The sequence below is a fragment of the Chiloscyllium plagiosum genome, chromosome 33, assembly GCF_004010195.1.
Source record: "Chiloscyllium plagiosum isolate BGI_BamShark_2017 chromosome 33, ASM401019v2, whole genome shotgun sequence".
NCBI lineage: Eukaryota > Metazoa > Chordata > Chondrichthyes > Orectolobiformes > Hemiscylliidae > Chiloscyllium > Chiloscyllium plagiosum.
In genome coordinates this window covers 25,894,375-25,913,625 of record NC_057742.1, presented here as the reverse complement: position 1 = coordinate 25,913,625, position 19,251 = coordinate 25,894,375, and the positions used below count along the sequence as shown (strand labels likewise).

At 42.7% G+C, this 19,251-nt stretch overlaps 2 protein-coding genes and 1 long non-coding RNA gene across 17 annotated transcripts in view; 2 read left to right on the top strand and 1 right to left on the bottom strand.

The window, feature by feature from the left end:
- LOC122539953 (anion exchange protein 2-like) overlaps nt 1-1,134 on the top strand; it is an 89,354-nt gene extending 88,220 nt beyond the window's left edge. For 4 of the 6 annotated variants that reach the window (XM_043675174.1, XM_043675173.1, XM_043675176.1 and 1 more), the window contains one exon: nt 343-1,134. In XM_043675174.1, coding sequence (XP_043531109.1) covers nt 343-423 — 81 coding nt within the window. In that variant the 3' untranslated portion in view covers nt 424-1,134. The remainder of the gene's footprint in view (nt 1-342) is intronic. The other 2 variants (XM_043675178.1, XM_043675177.1) reach the window with 1 other exon arrangement.
- Nucleotides 1-19,226, bottom strand: part of LOC122539956 — a 31,575-nt gene extending 12,349 nt beyond the window's left edge. The window contains exons 1-2 of one of the 3 annotated variants that reach the window (XR_006309216.1): nt 19,112-19,226; nt 11,717-11,861 (exon numbers count right to left, since the gene is read on the bottom strand). This is a non-coding gene — a long non-coding RNA (uncharacterized LOC122539956). Of the gene's footprint in view, nt 1-11,716; nt 11,862-14,848; nt 14,871-14,895; nt 15,692-19,111 lie in introns of those variants that run through there. The other 2 variants (XR_006309217.1, XR_006309218.1) reach the window with 2 other exon arrangements.
- The window catches only part of ubtf (upstream binding transcription factor), a 73,122-nt gene continuing 70,055 nt past the window's right edge, over nt 16,185-19,251 (top strand). For 3 of the 8 annotated variants that reach the window (XM_043675185.1, XM_043675183.1, XM_043675180.1), the window contains exon 1: nt 18,007-18,444. The gene's annotated coding sequence lies outside the window, so the exon portion shown is untranslated. Of the gene's footprint in view, nt 16,980-17,502; nt 17,598-18,006; nt 18,445-19,251 lie in introns of those variants that run through there. The other 5 variants (XM_043675187.1, XM_043675186.1, XM_043675184.1 and 2 more) reach the window with 3 other exon arrangements.

Below are 19,251 nucleotides of genomic sequence, written 5' to 3'. Positions count from 1 at the left end.
GCTTGTCACCCAATGACTTAAAATTATATTTCTTTGGCTAATTTTCTGATAGTATATTTTCATTTTACTACAAATGCATTTTTCTTCCCTATTTTTGCATTCTTTTTAAAAAGCTCTTCATTTATAGTAGCTTCCAAAATTGACATCAGGTCGAACACTTGAGATGTCAATTCCTGTTTGATGCTGTCTGATTTTGAGCTTTTATGTTTTCAATGTGGATAGCAAGTTGATAACGTGCCTTTCAATAAAATGGTGGGACCCACAGGTGCATCAAGATGGCAGAATATATATCCAACTTGGAATTCAATGAAGTAACAATGCTTTGATTTGTTTGATTTGCAGTTGGATAGTGATGAAGCAGAACCTACCTTTGATGAGAAGGAAGGAAAGGACGTTTATGATGAGACAATGATGCCAAATTGAGGATGTCAGGCCCTTACAAGGACAGAACTTTGCAAATGGCGGCTTACAAGACAACAGAAACACTCACCTTCGTCTTACTTATTCTTCTTTGTTAGTTAAGGAAAATCTGCTTAATAGCCAAAGATGATGACGAATGACTCTAGTCTAATTTTCTAATTACATAATCAATGCTTATTTTAGTCTTAGCTTTAAAGATGTACAAAGATCAAATTACAAGATAAAAACCAAAAGAAGTGCTCAGATTGCTGAGAAAGGGTCACCAGACCTGAAATGTTAACTCTGATTTCTCTTCAAGATGCTGCCAGACCTGCTGCACCTTTCCAGCAAATTCTGTTTTTGTATCAAATTACAAGACCAGCAGGTAGTTGGGGCTAAATGAAAACACATTATGATCATGGCAAACTGATTCCGAAATCCGATCACTCTTTCCCCAAATTTAAAAGACAACTTCAGAGACTCATTGACAAGAAATAAAAATTTATACCACTTGCTCAAAGACTCTGCAGTTTTCTCTGTTTAAACCAGGGCACAAATGGAATTTTAAATATTAATTGTTGGTTCCATTTTAACCCAACTTACTAATGCCATTGCCCATTTTGATTCCAGTTGCATCCCAAATAATGTAAAACAAAGAACTGCAGATGCTGAAGACCAGGAACAAAAAACAGAAATTGTTGGAGACATTCAGCAGGTCTGGCAGCATCAGTGGGGAGAAAGCAGAGTTAACCTTTCAAGTGTGGTGACCCTTCATCAGATCCTTCATCTGATAAATGGTCACTGGACTGAAAATGTTAACTCTGATTTCTCCTCACAGATGCTGCCACTCCTGCTGAATGTCTCCAACAATTTCTGTTTTTTGTTCAATCATAAATAATGTTACTGTGGCTCTAGATAATGATATTGAAGAGTTATTGCTGTCAATTACATTATATTCCAAATGTGCAATTGTAAATCCAATAGAATGTTATTTTTTAAATATGTTCTCCTATCATTTTACAGGGTAAGCTCAGAACATTTAAATTTTCACTCTATTGTACATTTTGGGTTATTGAGTTTCTATAAAGCAATCAAATATTCCTTGTAAAGTAAGTTATTTTATTCCTAATTATTTTATCAATTCAACTTTCGAGAAATCAGATGAAATTTACAGTTTTGAATCAAGCGTATGATGGAAAATGTCCTTTTAAGCATTTTGTAGACTGGAGATTTACATTGGGGAGTTCATGGAGTGGTAGCAAGCATGGAGGGCACAATCACCAACTTGTCTCTTCAATGTGCGTTACTTAGATGTCCCCCAAATCCATTGCTTTTAACATAGATGCAGGCAAGTTCATGAAAGGTTGGGGTCGGAGTTTGTAAATTTGCCAACCCTCTCGTGTCTATTGTGGTTTGTGAAAGAGGGTTAAGCATCCATCCAAGCCCTCCCCTAAATCTCTCAGGGTATCATGTGATGCTCTGGAACAGTTCAGTGACTAATTTGTTCCTCAATCCATTTAAAAAAGGAAAGTTCATACTTTAAAAAAAATTCATTCAACAGATTATAAATGCTCTTTTTTTTTTAAATGAATGGCTCATCTCCAAACAAAAGCAGTTTATATTCTCTGTCGAATATTTTAATCAAGTGAGATGCTTTTTTCTAAAATGCAGTTAGCTTCAGTCAAGTTCCAGATAGGTTGCCTGATTCCTTTGCGTGCTGTTTTTATTTTGGTGTTTACTTACTGACACATTTTACTCTTGATCCCTTTGACAAATGTACTTTGTTGATTCATCCCTCACTTCTCATTAATGAATCCTACTTCCCAACACAGTGGAGGTTGATGCCTGACTGAAATAGCAGTTTCCTGTATTGGACTCTACACAACAGAGAAACTCCTTGCGTTTAACTGGGCTTCATTTTCTGATTTGAGTTTGGATGTTCATGTACAGGTTAACTGCATGATATCTCAGAGAAAGGAAAAGCAAGCCATAAAAACACAAACATTTGCATCACTTTCTTAAAAATGCAATTTAAGATTATTCAACTTTTACTTAGGCATCATTGAAAAGGATTTCCTGCATCATATTAAATAGTGAACATTTGTGAAAATATATTGTGATTCTGAGAGATGAAGGGATGGAGATGAAAACATCTTTCTGATAAATTCATAGTCCTTTGATTACTAAGTGGTGTACTTCTTTCAGTTTGTATTGACTTTTTTAAAAATAAAGATTATATATGTTTAAACAGTCTTTAACTGTCTTCTTTTTTGCCTTTCATTGTCATTTCTTTATCCTTCACTGTCATTTGGTGAAAATCCTGGGACTCCCTCCAAAATGGCACTGTGGGTGTACCCAACCAACACAACCACAGCAGCTCAATAAGACAGTTCAGTCTTGTTTTTTTTTCAAGAGCAAATAGAGAAGGCACCAAGTGCTGGCCTAGCCAGTGATGCCCATATCCCATGAACAAATAAAAAGGACAATGAATCCCAGTCACCCAATATCTCTAAAAATAACAAATAATCTTCAGATTCTTGCTTACTTTCTCTAGCTTCAATTTATTACCTAATCATTATTGACTTATTCAATGTACCCCGATATATTTAAAATGTTTTGTTTTAAATAGTTCCCTACTTACAGATTTACAATATATTTTATAAAACTTTTTTTGTTACTAAGAGTTAGGAACATCACCGCATTTGTTCAAAACAACCAAAACACCACATGAGGGCACTGTTGACTGGTTCTTCACTACCTGCGATGCTGAAGGTGGGCCAAACATAATATTTTCACCCATCCATCTGTTTGTTTGTAAACAATATAACTCAAGAACTAGTGGCCAAATTTCGAGGATACTTGGTAGATACGTAAGGTATAGCTAAAGAAGGAAGTGTTTAGTTTTTTGGAGGGAAAGATGCAGTCCAAGGATCTTTTAACACTGGAAAACCGAGCAAATGACTTCTTTTATAATAACGTTATGAATTGACCGAGCTGTTTTGTTGTGAGTTGTCACGGCTGTTAACACGTGAGCAGGGTTTTCAGAGCAGGTTACTGAATGTAGCTTGGCCTTAACCTCTTCAATGAGTTAGAAGCTCTCAATGAAACCATTTCTTTTTTTCAGCTTTGTAGCTACAGTGCATCAACCAGAAGGCAGACTTGAGACCGAATTAAGACAATGTGGTTGAATATTGGGCTCTACCAAATAGAATCATCCAGATTTAATGATCACTTTATTAGTGTTTTCCAAACATGGAGGCACATTTGGTCATTAGGACACTATGTGGCATTCAATTTTACATGTATAGGTATTGTTGGTAGAGAGGCGATTTCTTCCTCAGATAGAAAAGCAATATCTTGATCAAAACACATAATACGCAAATAGTCTGTAACTGTGAATCAAGTGGATCTTTTTAGACTATGGGAATGGAGAAATGGATACTTACTGTTCCCTCACCTTGTTTCATTCTGCCTTTAGTGAATGGTTGGGAAAGCTAAGTGCATTTAAAAATCCTGGCCTGGATATTTAAATAATCTAGGGATTAGTTACATAACCTTTCAAGCTATTTTACTGCAACCAAGAAATGTAGTTGGGTTTATTGCACATCACTAACCAAAGCTGGATTGATCAATAGCTGCTGCAAGTGCAAACCAACAGCTTTGCACTTGGTTTCCTGGAAAATTCAGATCACCATATAACAGGATTTGGTCTTTCACCTTTTCACTCCCTAGATTCCTGGAGTCCAGGTTGGCTGAAAAGGTCACAGCAGTTTGCTTGGCAACCTTCATCTCAATGATCTCCTCAATAGTACCTTAAAAACTCCCTTATATGGCACCGAGATAAATAACCAACTGCCACATTCCATCTCTGATCTTTGTTTTGAAATTGCCAGTCGTGTGTTACAGGTGTTTATAGAAGGAAGGAAAGAAGGAACAGGCACTGCTTTGACAAATATTACAAAATACAGAAGTTGAATCATGAAAAAAAATAAAGTCACCATAATCCTACAAGGCCTTAGAGCTACTTTGTCATTAGAGAGAAAGGACTGCTGCTGAGGGTCACCATATTTCAGGCAAGGGGAGAAGTTGAGAAGCAGAGTTCTTCATGGTAATCACAGCTGGTATGGAACTTTAACCTGCATTATTGGCATCACTCTGTATCACAAACTAACCATCCAATCAACTGAGCGAAACTCCCAGTCACAGCTCATTGAAAAATACGAACCAGAGGGAAGTATGATTAAGATTAAACTAGGAGAGGCTCAAGGCACTGGTATTAAACCCTCGGAGTGTGTTTGGATGTGCTCAGTTCTTTACGGTTGTTCTGAGGTCTGCAATGGCCTCAATTTAATTTGTATATTCACTCTGCCATGTGGTTTATTTCAACTTCAAGAGAAAACTGGATCCCAGAATTTGTAATTCAAAAATGTCAAAGTATCTCCAAGGATCACTTTCAACATTTTAAACATTTGCAATATGATTGGTGGGACTATCCATCTTTGAAAGCAAAGCAACATTGAAAGGGGCTAAAGCGTCTTCTTGTTTTGAGGTCAAATGCCCGCAGAAATGAGTCAACATAAAATCTTTAAAAGACAGCACACTTAACCTACATTAAAATAATGTACTTCCTCTTACATTCCATATAAGAACCACACTCTGTTAAAAAGAAATTGCCCCTCAGGTCCTTTTTAAATCTTTCTCTTATCTCCTTAAATATATGCCCCTTAGTATTGAATGCCCCTACCATAGGGGAAAGATCCTTGCTATTCAGCTCATCCACAGTCCTCATGATTTTATAAACCTCCAATGCTCCAATGAAAAAGTCCCAGTCTATCTAACCTAAATCTCTTCTGAACCTTCTCCAATTTAATAATATTCTTCCAAAGCAGAGTGACCGGAACTGTATGCAGTACTCCAGAGGAGACCTCACCAAAGTCCTGTACAACCTCAACGTGACATCCCAACTTTTATATTCAAAGATCTGAGCAATGAAGGCAAGCAGGCTAAATGCCTTCTTAACCATCTTGTCTCATATGATGCAAATTTCAAAGAATTATGTACCTGAACTCTGGGACTTTCAGTTCTACAACACCACCTCCGACCTTGTATAAGTCTTGCCCTTGTTTGTTTCACCAAAATGCAATATCTTGGACTTACCCAAAATATACTCCGTCTTTTTAATCTTAGATAACCTTCTTCACTGTCCACTATACCATGAATTTCCATGTCATTAACAAACTTACTTAGCCTATCTCCCAAATTCTCATCCAAATCATTTATATAAATAACAAACAAAAGTGGATCCAGCACTGATTGCTACGGAACACTGCTGGACACAGCCCTCCAATCCAAAAACAACTCTCCACCACTACTCTCTGTCTCCAACCATCAAACCAATTTTGTATCTGATTGGCAAGCTCACCCTGAATCCCATGTGATCTAACTTTCCTAATTAGTCTATTGGAACCTTGTCAAAGGCTTTCCAAATCCCACGTAAACAACATATACTCTGCTGCCCTCATCAATATTTTTGAACTACCTCAAAAACCTTAACCAAGTTTGTGAGACACGATTTCCCTCACGCAAAGCCATGCTGACTATCTTTAATCCATCTTTGCCTCCCCAAATGCATGTAAATCCTATCTTGCAGAATCACCTCACCTTACACACCACCAATGTCAGAATCACAGGTCCCCATATGTGCATGCAAGGTCTCTTGCAGCTCAAACACAAGAATCAGGTCTTGATTGATATGATGATGCTGTCGCTTTAAGAATGTTATTTTGTCCTTGGGTATTTTTTTAAGAGAGGTCGTAAAAGCAGAGGTGCTAAAATATCTGGAAAGACCCTAGTTTAACAATGGCAGGGGAGCGGCCAGTTCAGGTTTCTCTAGTTTGGTTTAGTTGTAGCAGAGAAGCTGCTTGCAGTGGAGAAAGGTTCCAAGCTTTAGCAGATGATTTCTGACTGGCTTCTCTCTCTGAAATCTCTCCTGCCTGTAAGAACGTGAGCTTGAATTACCTTTTGCCAAGGGGTGTATCTATGGGATGTTACCGGAATTTGAACAGCTCCTTAGTTAAGTTGCTACATTGAGTCAGTTGCATTTTCAAATAATTAAGTTATTCTAAATTCTGTTTTCTTTTAGATTAGGTTAGATTCACATCCCTGAAAAATTAAAAGTAAATGCATTAACTTCAACTGATTGTGGACTCCATTGCACCACATTCTATTCCATATTAAGCACCATCCATCAGTTGACAATGCCCATGAAAATATTGATTATCTGTAATTCCTCCTCTATGGAACATGTGATATGTACATTCACAAAGGTTTTGTTTGCACAAAACGATGCCATTACATGTTGTGTGGTCTTCCCCGCTTCACTCAGTAGCAAACTAGCTAAATGTTCTGGTATATAATAAAATACTTTATTTCCTGTCAATATGAACATGTTAATAATGGTTAGGTCCTGGAGAGTGTTGCTGAACAAAGACACTTTGGAGTGCAGGTTCAGACTTCCTTGAAAGTAGCGTCACAGGTAGACAGGGTAGTGAAGAAAGTATTTGGTATGCTTGTGCTTATTAGTCAGTGCTGGGACATCATGTTGCAACTCCACAAGACATTGGTTAGGCCACTATTGGGATACTGCATTCAATTCTGGTACCCATTATATAGGGAGGATGGTGTGAAACTTGAAAGGGTTCAAAAAAGATTTGCAAGGATGTTGGAGGGGTTGAATTGTAAGGAGAGGCTGAATTGGCTGGGGCTATTTTCCCTGGAGCGTCAGAGGCTGAGGGGTGACATTATAGAGTTTTATAAAATCATGAGGGGCATAGATAGAGTGAATAGCCAAGGTCTTTTCCCAAGGGTAGAGGAGTCCAAAACTAGAGGGCATAGGTTTAAGGTTGAGGGAAACGATTTAAAAGAGACCTAAAGAGCAATGTTTTCATGCAGAGGGTGGTGTGTGTACAGAATGAACTGCCAGAGGAAGTGATGGAGGCTGGTACAATTACAACATTTAAAAGATAGCTGGATGGTTACATGAATAGGAAGGGTTTAGAGGAATATGGGCCAAATGCTGGCAAATGGAACTTGATTAATTTAGGATATTTCGTCGACATGGGCAAGTTGCACCGAAGGTTGTTTTTCCATACTATACAGCTCTATAAGTATGCCAAAAGTGAAGCATCATCAAGAATGTCACATCAAGTGCCTTTTTTTTATAGTGTCCTTCTCCTTGAATCCAAAATTTAGGCCAAACTGCAATAGCACTCCTACACACAACGTTTTTTTTTCTTTCCAACTTCAAATGCCAAGTCCATTTTAACAAGAGACTGGCATCTTTTTCACATTTACATATCACTGCACCTACCTGAAGAGCCAATTAGTTTGTCTCTGTATTACAATGATTTATGATTCTCATGTTATTGTAGGTTGCCCTGTACAAAAGCTGTAAGGATGCCACTGGCGGGTTTGAAGCATCCTCTTGTGAAGTGGATACTGTCTGTTGCAATGAGTTGGCATCGGGACTCAACACAAAAACAAACTACTTCTGAGTACCTTGAGTATAGGTCTCTATCCCCTCTTCGACTAACTCTAAACCTTTACATTCATAATTTATTACTGCAGCAAATTCGTCATCAGATTGCTGAGGCACTGAGACCCATTCTGGGGTATAAGCTGAATGGACGACAACTGTACAAGACCAAGATAAATATCCTTGCAGAGAGATTTGGGGATGGGGACATGAGAGTAAATTCAGAGCACGGAACAGGAAGCAGAAATTTTGCAAATGACCTATCGGAAAGATGTTGTGAAACTTGAAAGGGTTCAGAAAAGATTTACAAGGATGTTGCCAGGGTTGGAGGATCTGAGCTACAGGGAGAGGCTTAACAGACTGGGGCTGTTTTCCTTAGAGTGTTGGAGGCTGAGGGGTGACATTATAGAGGTTTACAAAATTATGAGGGGCTTGGATAGGATAAATAGACAAAGTCTTTCCCCTGGGGTCGGGGAGTCCATAACTAGAGGGCATAGGTTTAGGATGAGAGGGGAAAGATATAAAAGAGACCTAAGGGGCAACTTTTTCACGCAGAGGGTGGTACGATTATGGAACAAGCTGCCAGAGGATGTGGTGGAGGCTGGTACAATTGCAACATTTAAGAGGCATTTGGATGGGTATATGAATAGGAAGGGTTTGGAGGGATATGGTCCGGGTGCTGGCAGGTGGGACTAGATTGGGTTGGGTTGTCTGGTCGGCATGGACGGGTTGGACCGAAGGGTCTGTTTCCATGCTGTACATCTCTATGACTATAACTCTTAACAAAAGAGGAAGCAGGAATTTAAAAATGTAATATGCAGGAATATGGAAGGATAAAGGATATAATATTTAAATACATGGAGAACATCAAATAAAGCTGAGGTCACAGATTGGTACATGGAAGCATGATGTCATGCTTGGGGCGGCACGATGGCTCAGTAGCTAGCACTTCTGCCTAACAGCACCAGGAACCTGGGTTTGATTTCAGTTTTGGGTGACTGCCTGTGTGGAGTTTGCACATTCTCCCCATGTCTGTGTGGGTTTCCTATGGGTGCTCTGGTTTCCTCCCACAATCCAAAGATGTGTAGGTTAGGTGCATTAGTCAGGAGTAAATGTGAGGGAACGGGTCTGGGTGGGTTACTCTTCGGAGGGTCGGTGTGGACTTGTTGGACTAAAGGGCCTGTTTCCACACTGTAGGGATTCTAAGAAAATCATTGTTCCAACAAAAACTTGGCTTGAAAAGGGGCAAGATGGCAGCTCAACATTCCTGCATATAGAGTTTTCTGGCAGGATGGAATAGGGGATAAAGAAGATGGAAATGTAGCATTGTTGGTCAAAGAATTCAGAAGAGTTATGAGGAGAGGAGAGACCATATAAGTTTGAGTTCATAACCACGAATAGGGCAGCTACACTTTGAGCAAATACATAAGACCTACAAATAGTGGGAAAGAGTCAAGAGGAGAAAAATAGGTAAGTAAATGCCTGAGTGCATAAACAATAGGCAATAATATCTGAGGATTTCAACTGCCCAACTATTACAGATTCACAGAATTATTACAGTACAGAATGAAGCCATCGACCCACAGTGCCTGCACTAGCACTTTGAGCAAGCATCATAATCTGGTGCCAATCTCCTACATTTCCCCCATCACCTTGCGAACTGAGATACAAACAGCGTGAAAGATACAGAGAGCACAATTATTCTTGTCCTGCATTCAAGGCACTTTTCTCGACAGCACATAACAAAACAATTCTAAAATCTAAATATAGTTCTAGAAATTAAAGTTGATCAGACTTGTGTGACCATTTTGGAGACAGTAATTATAACTGCTTGTTCAGAATCATAATGGAAAGAATCGAAGATAGAACTGCACAGTTACTTGAACAAAGTTAGCGGCAAGTTAATGGGAAGCATTTTTTTCTGAACAAGATTTAAATGTTGGAGAAATAGGAACTGAAGTTGACTATTCATGCCCTCAAGCCTGTTCTGCCATTCAATGAGATCAGGGCTCATCTTCATACTTTGGCTTAATATTTTTGCCTAATATTGACATTTTGGCAGCGTAGAATTTGAGCCTGCGCACCAGAGCATTAGCTACCACTTTTGGTTTCTAGACCAGTCACATCACTATTACACCAGTACTTCTTTTGAGGCATGATTGGGAAATTTGCAGATAATCTACTCATCAAACAGCTTTCTGACCTGCACTGTGTAATTTTAAATGTCATGGTACACAAGCAGATGAAATGTTAATTCTTTTCATTTTTTTTATTTTTCGACTGGGAGTGCAACCCAGCTCCAGTTCATCCATTTTTAAACTTAACAGAATCATTAGTGATAAGAAATCCAGGCATTTGTTTAATGATGCATGTGACAGGCTCCACCACTGCAGGAATGCCAAGATCAAGCCACTGGAATGTTGAAGGTGCACTTAGATAGGCTGGTGACTGTGTTTAGTACTTCTTAGAAGAGGCCTGCTGAATTAACAGCAGTGTGCATCAAGCTAATGATTGCACGGTAGAAAGAAATGCAAGTGGATGAAGGCAAAGGAGTTCATTATCAAATGGAAGAGAACTTAAAAGAGGAGGATGAAGCTGGGCCAACCTCTCAGAATCAGTCTGGTCCATTTTCACTCAGAATACACTAATACCATGGAAGCATAACAAATGAAGTCCTTTAGTCCACCCCCATCGCAAGGACAATAACCCAAAACCCAACTTCATGTTGCATTAAACAGTCATGCAACTACTCAATGACAAATTACATATTTGCTCAATGAATCCCATCATGTGTTGACATTCATCAATAAGCAAATTAAAGAATTCAGAACATTGTAATAATGGGCAAGATGTGCCAATGCCACTATAGAATCACAGAGTGATGGAGATATACAGCACAGAAACAGACCCTTCAGTCCAACTTGTCCATGCCAACCAGATATCCTAAATTAATCTAGTCCAATTGCCAGCATTTGGCCCATATCCTATTCATAAACCCATCCAGATACTTTTTAAATGTTGTAGTTGTACTAGCCTCTACCACTTCTTCTGGCAGCTCATTCCACACACACACACCATCCTCTGTGTGAAAACATTGCGCCTTACATCCCTTTTCTAAAATGTTTCCCTTCTCACGCTAAAACTATGCCCTCTATTTTTGAACTCCCCCACCCCAGGGAAAAGACCTTCTCTATTCACCCTATCCATGCCCTTCATGATTTTATAATCCTCCATAAGGTCTCTGATGTTCCAGGGAAAACAGCCCCAGCCTATTCAGCCTCTCCCTATAGCTCAAACACTCCAACCTTGGCAACATCCTTGTAAACCTTTTTTGAATCCTTTCAAGTTTTACAACATCCTTCCTATAGCAGGAAGACCAGAACTGCACATGGAATTCCAACAGTGGCCTAACTAACGTCCTGTACAGCCGCAACATGACCTCCCAACTCCTATACTCAACACACTGGCCAATAAAGGAAAGCATATCAAACACCTTCTTCACTATCCTATCTATCTGCGACTCCACTTTCAAGGAACTATGAACCTGCAATCCCAAGGTCTCTTCGTTCAGCAACATTCCCCAGGACCTTACCAATACATGTATGAAATTAATTCACATGGCATAACAAAAATAGGAAACTTAACATTTTTACCAAACGCTCACATGCAGACACTTGGTGCATTATAATTTCTTGAACTTAAACATTTGACAATTTCTATATAGTGCAGTCCAAGTCACATCAGCAGACAATGTCCCTGCCCTGTCAGCTAAGATATACCCACCTGGCCTGTGGATTTGAGAGTTCCTGAGGCGGCTGCCAAATCATGCAGATCTGGTCATGAGAAAGAAATGGCGTGTGAGGTTCTGGCTTGTACAACTACAACACTGTCACCAACCCAACAAAGTTGGAAGTTGCACATTTATCTCCTGTCCAAAAAGAGAGCAAGACAAATTCAAGCTTGTAAATTATTGATCCATTAGTCTATTCTCAATCATCACTAAAGTGATGGAATGCGCTATAAAAATGCAATTGACAGCATTTAGCCACCTATACTATACTTAATAGTTCTTAGTTTGAGCTCGTCCAGGGTCATTCAGCTTGACCCCATTATAGCCTGGCTTGCACAAGGGATGATAGAGAAGGCTGGACGTTCAGAGGAAAATGAAAATACTTTGAGTGGTGTCCCCACTTTCCTCTTCCTTTCACCATCATTGCTTTCCCAGGCCAGCACCATATCACTCATAATAGTCAATTGGCACGTTGTAAAATCTTTGCCATTTTTTAAAGTGATATTCAATTTGCAATTCAAAATCTGAATTGAGAGCATTTCCTGTAAATTCAAGCAAATGGTCCCACATCCCAAGATGGAAATTCTCACAGTTCCATACCACCACCAGGTTACAAATTATCAAACCAAACTCTTTCATCCATTGTGGAGATAGCACCCTACATATCCACCAGTATACTGAACTATCCAAGATTGGCACCCATACGAGAGAGACAGTACCAGCTATCGTATTAGAAAGGTCATCAGGCTATATCCCATTAAGGCCCTTTGTGAGAAACCCAATCAGCACTTGGTGGGAGTCGTGGCAGCAGTCCCACATTTGCAAGACAAGGAGGCTCAACTATTGTCCCAAATACAGAATAGTGGGATACAACAATGAATGGGTACAGTATGCTCCTTTGGTCAAGTACACAATCCAGAGGGGAAATCAGACATATGCAGTAGACCTAATAGGATAGTCTCAGGCCTATGGATGGTAGTGTTATCCTATTCCTGCTTTGACAATTGGATATTAATGTGGATTTGAGCTCAAACATGAATGTGAAGTAAAGACTGGCCTGTAGGCCAACCCTGAGCAATGACCTGAACAATAAGGGCCAAGGATAATATTGTGTAACAAGAGGCACTGCTTACCAGGATGGGCACTAGCAATGAAATATTACCCAATTGATTTTCCACTTCGTATTTAATTGACAGACACAAATCAATGGGGGCAACATCATAGCCTGTAATGGTCCAGAAGGAAGAAGAATTGGAAATAATAACAGAACGCTCAGATCTGGAAAAATATGTGAAAAAAGAGGATGTACCCATTCCCACTACAAGGGAGTATCAGTTAGAATGTGAAAGAAAGTTATAAACAAGGTTAAAGACATTGTGAAGAATCTTATAATAAAACAGACCTGGTGGGAGAGGATTTAGTACAAGGGAATGAATTCACATATTCACCAAAACATAAGGACAATGTCTCATATCTCAGTGATCCTTCAGGTATTATTTCTCTATTGTGTACAGTAATAAACTGTTGGAGAAGGGAAATCACCAATAGAAGGGAAGCCACAAATTACCTATGTAGCTCCTCTGCTAGCAAAAAGAAATACATACACAGAGAGAGTGTGAAGCAGGCATGGCAATCCAGCCAGGAAGTCTGACCAAACTACTGCATGGTCACCAGCCATAAAATGGCCATTCCAAAATCAGGGATTTCATTGAACATTTGGGCATCAGTACACCCACAATGCTTGACTTGGAAGGGAGTTCCAGGATTTTGTCCCAGTGACAGTGAAGGAACAGAGATGTATTTCCAATTCAGTTTGATGGGTCATTTGTAGAGGAAGTTGAATGTGGCACAGTTCTGCTGCCCTTGCCCTTCTAGCTGGTAGAATGAGGTGGATTTAAGGATTATCTTAGAGGAGGAAGGCAAAGTAGAGACGTTAAGGGAAAATACTCCAGTACTTGGATCCTGAGCAATTGAAGGCATGATCACCAATAGTGAGGCAACTAAAATCAGTGATGTTATAGAGAACAGAATTGGGCGGCACGGTGGTTAGCACTGCTGCCTCACAGCACCAGAGACTCGGGTTAATTCCCGCCTCAGGCGACTGTGTGGCGTTTGCACATTCTCCCCCTGTCTGCGTGGGTTTCCTTCCACAGTCCAAAAATGTGCAGGTTAGGTAAATTGGCTATGCTAAATTGCCCGTAGTGTTAGGTGCAAGAGTAAATGTAGGGGTCTGGGTGGGTGCACTTTGGCAGATCGGTGTGGACTTATTGGGCCGAAGAGCCTGTTTCCACACTGTAAGTAATCTAATCTAATCTAAACACAGGTAGCTTGGAGATCTGTAGGTGGTTATCAAAGTTAGACATGGTTAAGACTAGCACGGGATTTGAAAATAAAGGGTGTGAATTTTAAAATGATGTTGCTTGACCAGCAGCCAGTGTAGCTCAGCAAGCAGAGGGTGATAGCACTTAGTATGAATAAGGATAGGTCAGAATTTTCAGCAACCTTAAATATACAAGGAGCAGAATTGCACAGGGTTACTCTAGATGTAACCAAAACGCGGCAATATTAATAAGATGGAAATAAGCGGTCTTAGTAATCGTGTAACTATGAGGTCGGAAGGTCATCGGAGCCAATGTGAGACCAAGGTCCCGAACTGTAAACAGAATGGTTTTAACACAAGGTTGCCAGGAGCCAGACCAAAAAGGCTCCCACCTCCTGCCTTTCTCCTTCTTCTTCTCCTTCTCCTTCTCCTTCTTTTTTCCTTCCTTCCTAAGGCGATAGTGGAGGAGAGTCCCAGCACGCAGACAGTCACTCACTCCCGCCGGCGCGCTGCAGGAGAGTCCCTCCCCTCCAAGGGCCGGTGCCTCAAATGGTTTTATTTCCCAGTGTTAACAGGGAACGGCAATGAAGGCCGTGGTTAGTTTAGATTGGAGCACGGAAAACAATGGTTTTACTCTGCACAACTTTGATTGGAACAAATTGATTGGTACAACGTCATTGGCGATGTATCCTATTAAAGAATATCAAGATGTGTACGGATTAGAGGATATTGTGTGAGTGACACTTATAACAATTCTCCAAAGATCTCAACACAGGAAACAGACATATAGTGAATAGGAGCGTACGATAGTGAAGGTTGATTCGTTTCGAAATAGAAATTGGTACACATAACTTTAACATTTGTGTTTCCATTCGAAACGATGTGATAGAGGTAAAAGGCCGTGTCAGGAGCTGTTGAAGAAATCACATAAATTCATCGTTTGTACGTTCTAAGGCTCCATTCTATTTGTATTTCTATCAGGCTCAAATCTCATTGAATACAGTAGAGAGAATTCATAACTGTTGTAGGATGGCCTCTGGATCATAAACGCTTGTTGGACGGGACTGGGTGTTAGTTTTCGGCAGAGGAAAGCCAAAGCGACGGAGAAGCACTATCGGTCCGATTTAAGAGAACTCGGCCTTTAGTCCTACTTTTTAACCAGCGAGAGCTGAGCTGAGGCGGGGAGGGAAGTAATGCAATCCGTAGGTGGGGCCACTATGTGCTGTTCTTTTGCAACTCTCAGCAGCTGGTAGTAACCCCGGGAGCAAGTGGGGCATCTTCTTTCCAGAGGGCCAGGTAGAACGGAAGGGGGAAAATAAGCTAATTTTTAAAAAAAAAAAATACAGAACAAAGCTACATTGAGCCATTGATTCACTCCTTTTATGGAATAAAATAGTAACCATTCAATCCAGCCTACACTTTAATGGTTGCTGACTCCAAATCTATGGCAACTGCAAGAATTCCGCACGACGGAAAATCGCAGGCGGAAATTGCTGACGACATGGAAAGTGCGAAATTATCAATAAATAATTAGGTCTCTTTTTCATTCGAGCGCTGTAAATTTGCCCCGGTTGTAACTCATGAGTGAGACTTGGCTATTACTCGTTGCTTAAAACGCTTTTATCAAATGTATGCAAAATATCAGCTTCTAAAGGGGCAAGGCTTAGTGGAAACCTCCCCATTAAATCGTCACGACAGGAGGCACCAACGCTGTGATGGACAGGTGCGCGGAAACTCCTCCATTCCCAACCAAGCCTTGTTTCATATTTCCCTTGGTCTGGGCTCTCTCCCCCCCGATCACTCTTGCGACATAACTTATGTCGATGTAGTTACAATGTGACACAGCGTTCAGTGCACTCGCCCAAGACTGAAGATTGCCCCAACTTTTACGCTGAAGCAGGAAGATTTCGCCGGGGACTCCTGCAACGCGATTGGGATTTGATCCGCTGTTTCCCCCCTCACCCCCGGTCGTCGGAAAATGTCCACACAAGGCAACCGTTTTGGGGTTACCACAACCGAGTCTGGCTTGGAGGTGCAAACTTTCCCCCCCCCCCCCCCGAGCCCTGGTTCAGAGCTCCTGGATAACTCGAGCGTACCCTTCCCATTTCAACGAACTGACAATACCTTGGTGAGCAGAACAGAAAGGGTAACTTCCAATTTAATTTTTCCTTTTTCCCTCTTCCCCCCCCCAAAAAAAACCTTTCCCTTTAAAATTCCCGCCCCATACTGTGGAAATTCATTAATTTATTTCAGGCAATTTTCATCTCCATTGGCTGGGCTGGGGATGACGCGCGAGACAACAAAAGGTGGAGTTGGAAATTAAATAAAAATGTAGCAAAGAAAGCTCGGGCTCAATGTTCTATGTGTAAGCGCCGCACTTCACTGCAACTAACTATTTAACACTAGCAATTAGTCCGGGGAACAAACAACACTCTCTGCTGTCGCTCTTGGTGCAAGAGAAGTGGCTTTTTTCGATTCAGTTTAACCACAATTCTCACCCCCGCTAACTCAAAGTAACAGCAAACTTCACCTCCACCCTTCTTAAAAAAAACTTCGCGTCTTGTTGGAGAAGATATTCTGCTGCCTTGAAAGACAGGGGTGGGGGGGACATGAGGGAGGAGAAGATGGTGTTTCTCTTCCTCCGCTGGACATCTATATGGTTTCGCCAAAACACCCACTCTCCGTGGGACACCTCTTCTGCTTCGAGAGACGGGCTGAATGTAAGGCGGCTTACAACAGCAGAGCAAGTCGGTGGAGAGCAGGGGGATGGGGGAAGGAGCTGATCCGGAAAAAGGCGATTGGAGAGGTCGGAAGTATCGCGAAGCATGCCGGCTCTCAACGGGGACTAGAAAGCGTCCACGCCCGGGGCCAGTGCCGCGGATCTGGCGAGAGTTCAGAGACAGCTTCCCTTGTGTTTTTTTCCGCAAGACGGAGCGGTAAGGGCTCTTTTTTTTCCGATTAAAGCATTTCATTGTATTTTTTAACCTCCTTTCAAACCTTTTATTAAAGGGAAATGGCTGGTAGTGGAGAATTTTTTTTTCTTTTTAAAAATGCATTATAAAAGAGTACGTGAGCTCCTGCCAGTAGAGCACAGTCTGAGGGTGAGCGAAGGGGATCTGCAACTGGGCTGCACCGACACATACACAGGGCGAAGGGGATCTGCTACTGGGCTGCACCGACACATACACAGGGCGAAAGGGATCTGCATTGGGCTACACCGACTAGGGGAGGGAAGAATCCACGCTGGGGCTCTGGCGAGACAGTGGACTCAGCGCTGGGCTCTGTCCTGACAGAGATCCTCGTATTCTGCCCAGCCCCACACACACACAGAGGGAACTCGGCGCTGGGCTGCGCCTACAGAGCAAGAGAGAAATACACGACGTTGGGCTCTGCCCAGACAGAGTGAGGGCTCGGCACTGGGGCTGTGCCTACACAGCGAGAGACGGCGCTGGGCTGTACTCAAGATACAGCGAGAGAGGGAGGGGGGAGGAAATTCGGCGCTGGGCTGTATCCAGACAGTGAGCGCTCGGTGCTGGGCTGCCCTCGGACACGCAGTGAGTGAGAGGAGGGCTTGGGGCTGTGCTCAGACACAGAGAGAGAGTGAGGGCTCGGCGCTGGGGCTGTGTTCAGACACAGAGTGAGGGCTCGGCGCTGGGCTCAGACACAGAGAGAGAGTGAGGGCTCGGCGCTGTGCTCAGACACAGAGAGAGAGTGAGGGCTCGGCGCTGTGCTCAGACAGAGAGTGAGGGCTTGGGGCTGTGCTCAGACTGTGTGAGGGCTCGGCGCTGGGGCTGTGCTCAGACACAGAGAGAGAGTGAGGGCTCGGCGCTGGGGCTGTGTTCAGACACAGAGAGTGAGGGCTCGGCGCTGGGGCTGTGCTCAGACACAGACTGTGCGAGGGCTCGGCGCTGGGGCTGTGCCGACACGGTCACGCCGTGGAGCCGCCTCTTGTCGCCAGCAGCAGGAAGCTGGTTGGTTCGAGTGGCCGCGCCAGGGCAAAGCTGTCTCGGATTCACTCTGCCTCTCGGTTCCGGCCCCTTTTGTCTCTGGCGGCTTCTCTATCCCCCCCTCCCCTCCTCCTCCACCACCCCCCTTCCCAACCCACTCCCCCCTTCGCTCGCCTCCCATTTTCCATCCGCTCTCCCTCCCGAGCGGAGTGCGAGGTTCCCGGGCTGCCCCCACCGACTCGGACCGCTCATCAATCGGCGTTGGCTCGCTGGATCTCTCTCTCTCTCTCTCTCTTTTTCTTTCCAACCCTCCCTTCCTTCTCCACCTCCTCCTCCTTTCTCTCTGCGGATCCTCCCGCTGCAGTCGCTTCTCCTTTTGGCTCGCCCAGATTTTTGTTTGAAAATCTCTTTCCTCCCTTTCTTTAACAAATAAGATCTTCGGAAGAGAAGGACGGTGAGTGCTGGGGTTTTTTTTTTCTCCCTCCTACCCACCCCTCGTGCGGTGGAATTTTTTTTTTCGGGGAAAAATAAGCCTTTTCTAAAAGGTGAGGTTGGGTTTGCATTTTTGTTTGGTTGGGGTGGGGGAAGGGTTGTATTTTTGTGGCGGGGTTTGTGCCGCGCTCTAAGCCGGGCTACAGCACTCACATGGCGGATCGGAATCCGAACACGACTGCATCGCACCCCCCCTCCCCAAAGGCTGGAGACAGAGTCCATTGGGAGCACGCACAAAATCCTCAACGTTATATATGTTTCAAATCTTGAGTTTTTACTAGTGCTGGAATTTTTTTAAAAAATCATTTTATCAAATGCAATATGTTTTTTAAAAACAAATTCCCCCCTCCCGGCATTTTCCGCTCTGGTTGCACCGGCTTGGTCTTAATTTTTTTTAAAAAAAAGATTATTATAAAAAAAGGATGATGTTTTGTATTCTGTAACATGGCCGTGCCCGAGCTCGCTGGAGCCGGAACTGGGGCGCCATGTCTGGGAGCAGGCTGCAGCCGCGCTCCGGTGTCACGGCAGCGGGAAGGGGAAGGGAGCCTCCGGGAGGGATCGGGGGACTCGCTCCCCCCGGGGGTTGAGGGGGTGGTGGGGGGGGGGAAAGGTAGGGAGTCGCCGCTGACCTTGGGAGCCTCCAGCCTGGTGCATTGAAGCAGGGAGGGAGGGAGTTGTTTTTCTTTGCAGAGCAGAACTGGGCTGGGGCGGTGGAGGACACACGCGGAGAGAGAGGAGGGGGGGGGGGGGGGGAGGGGAGTCGCTCTTG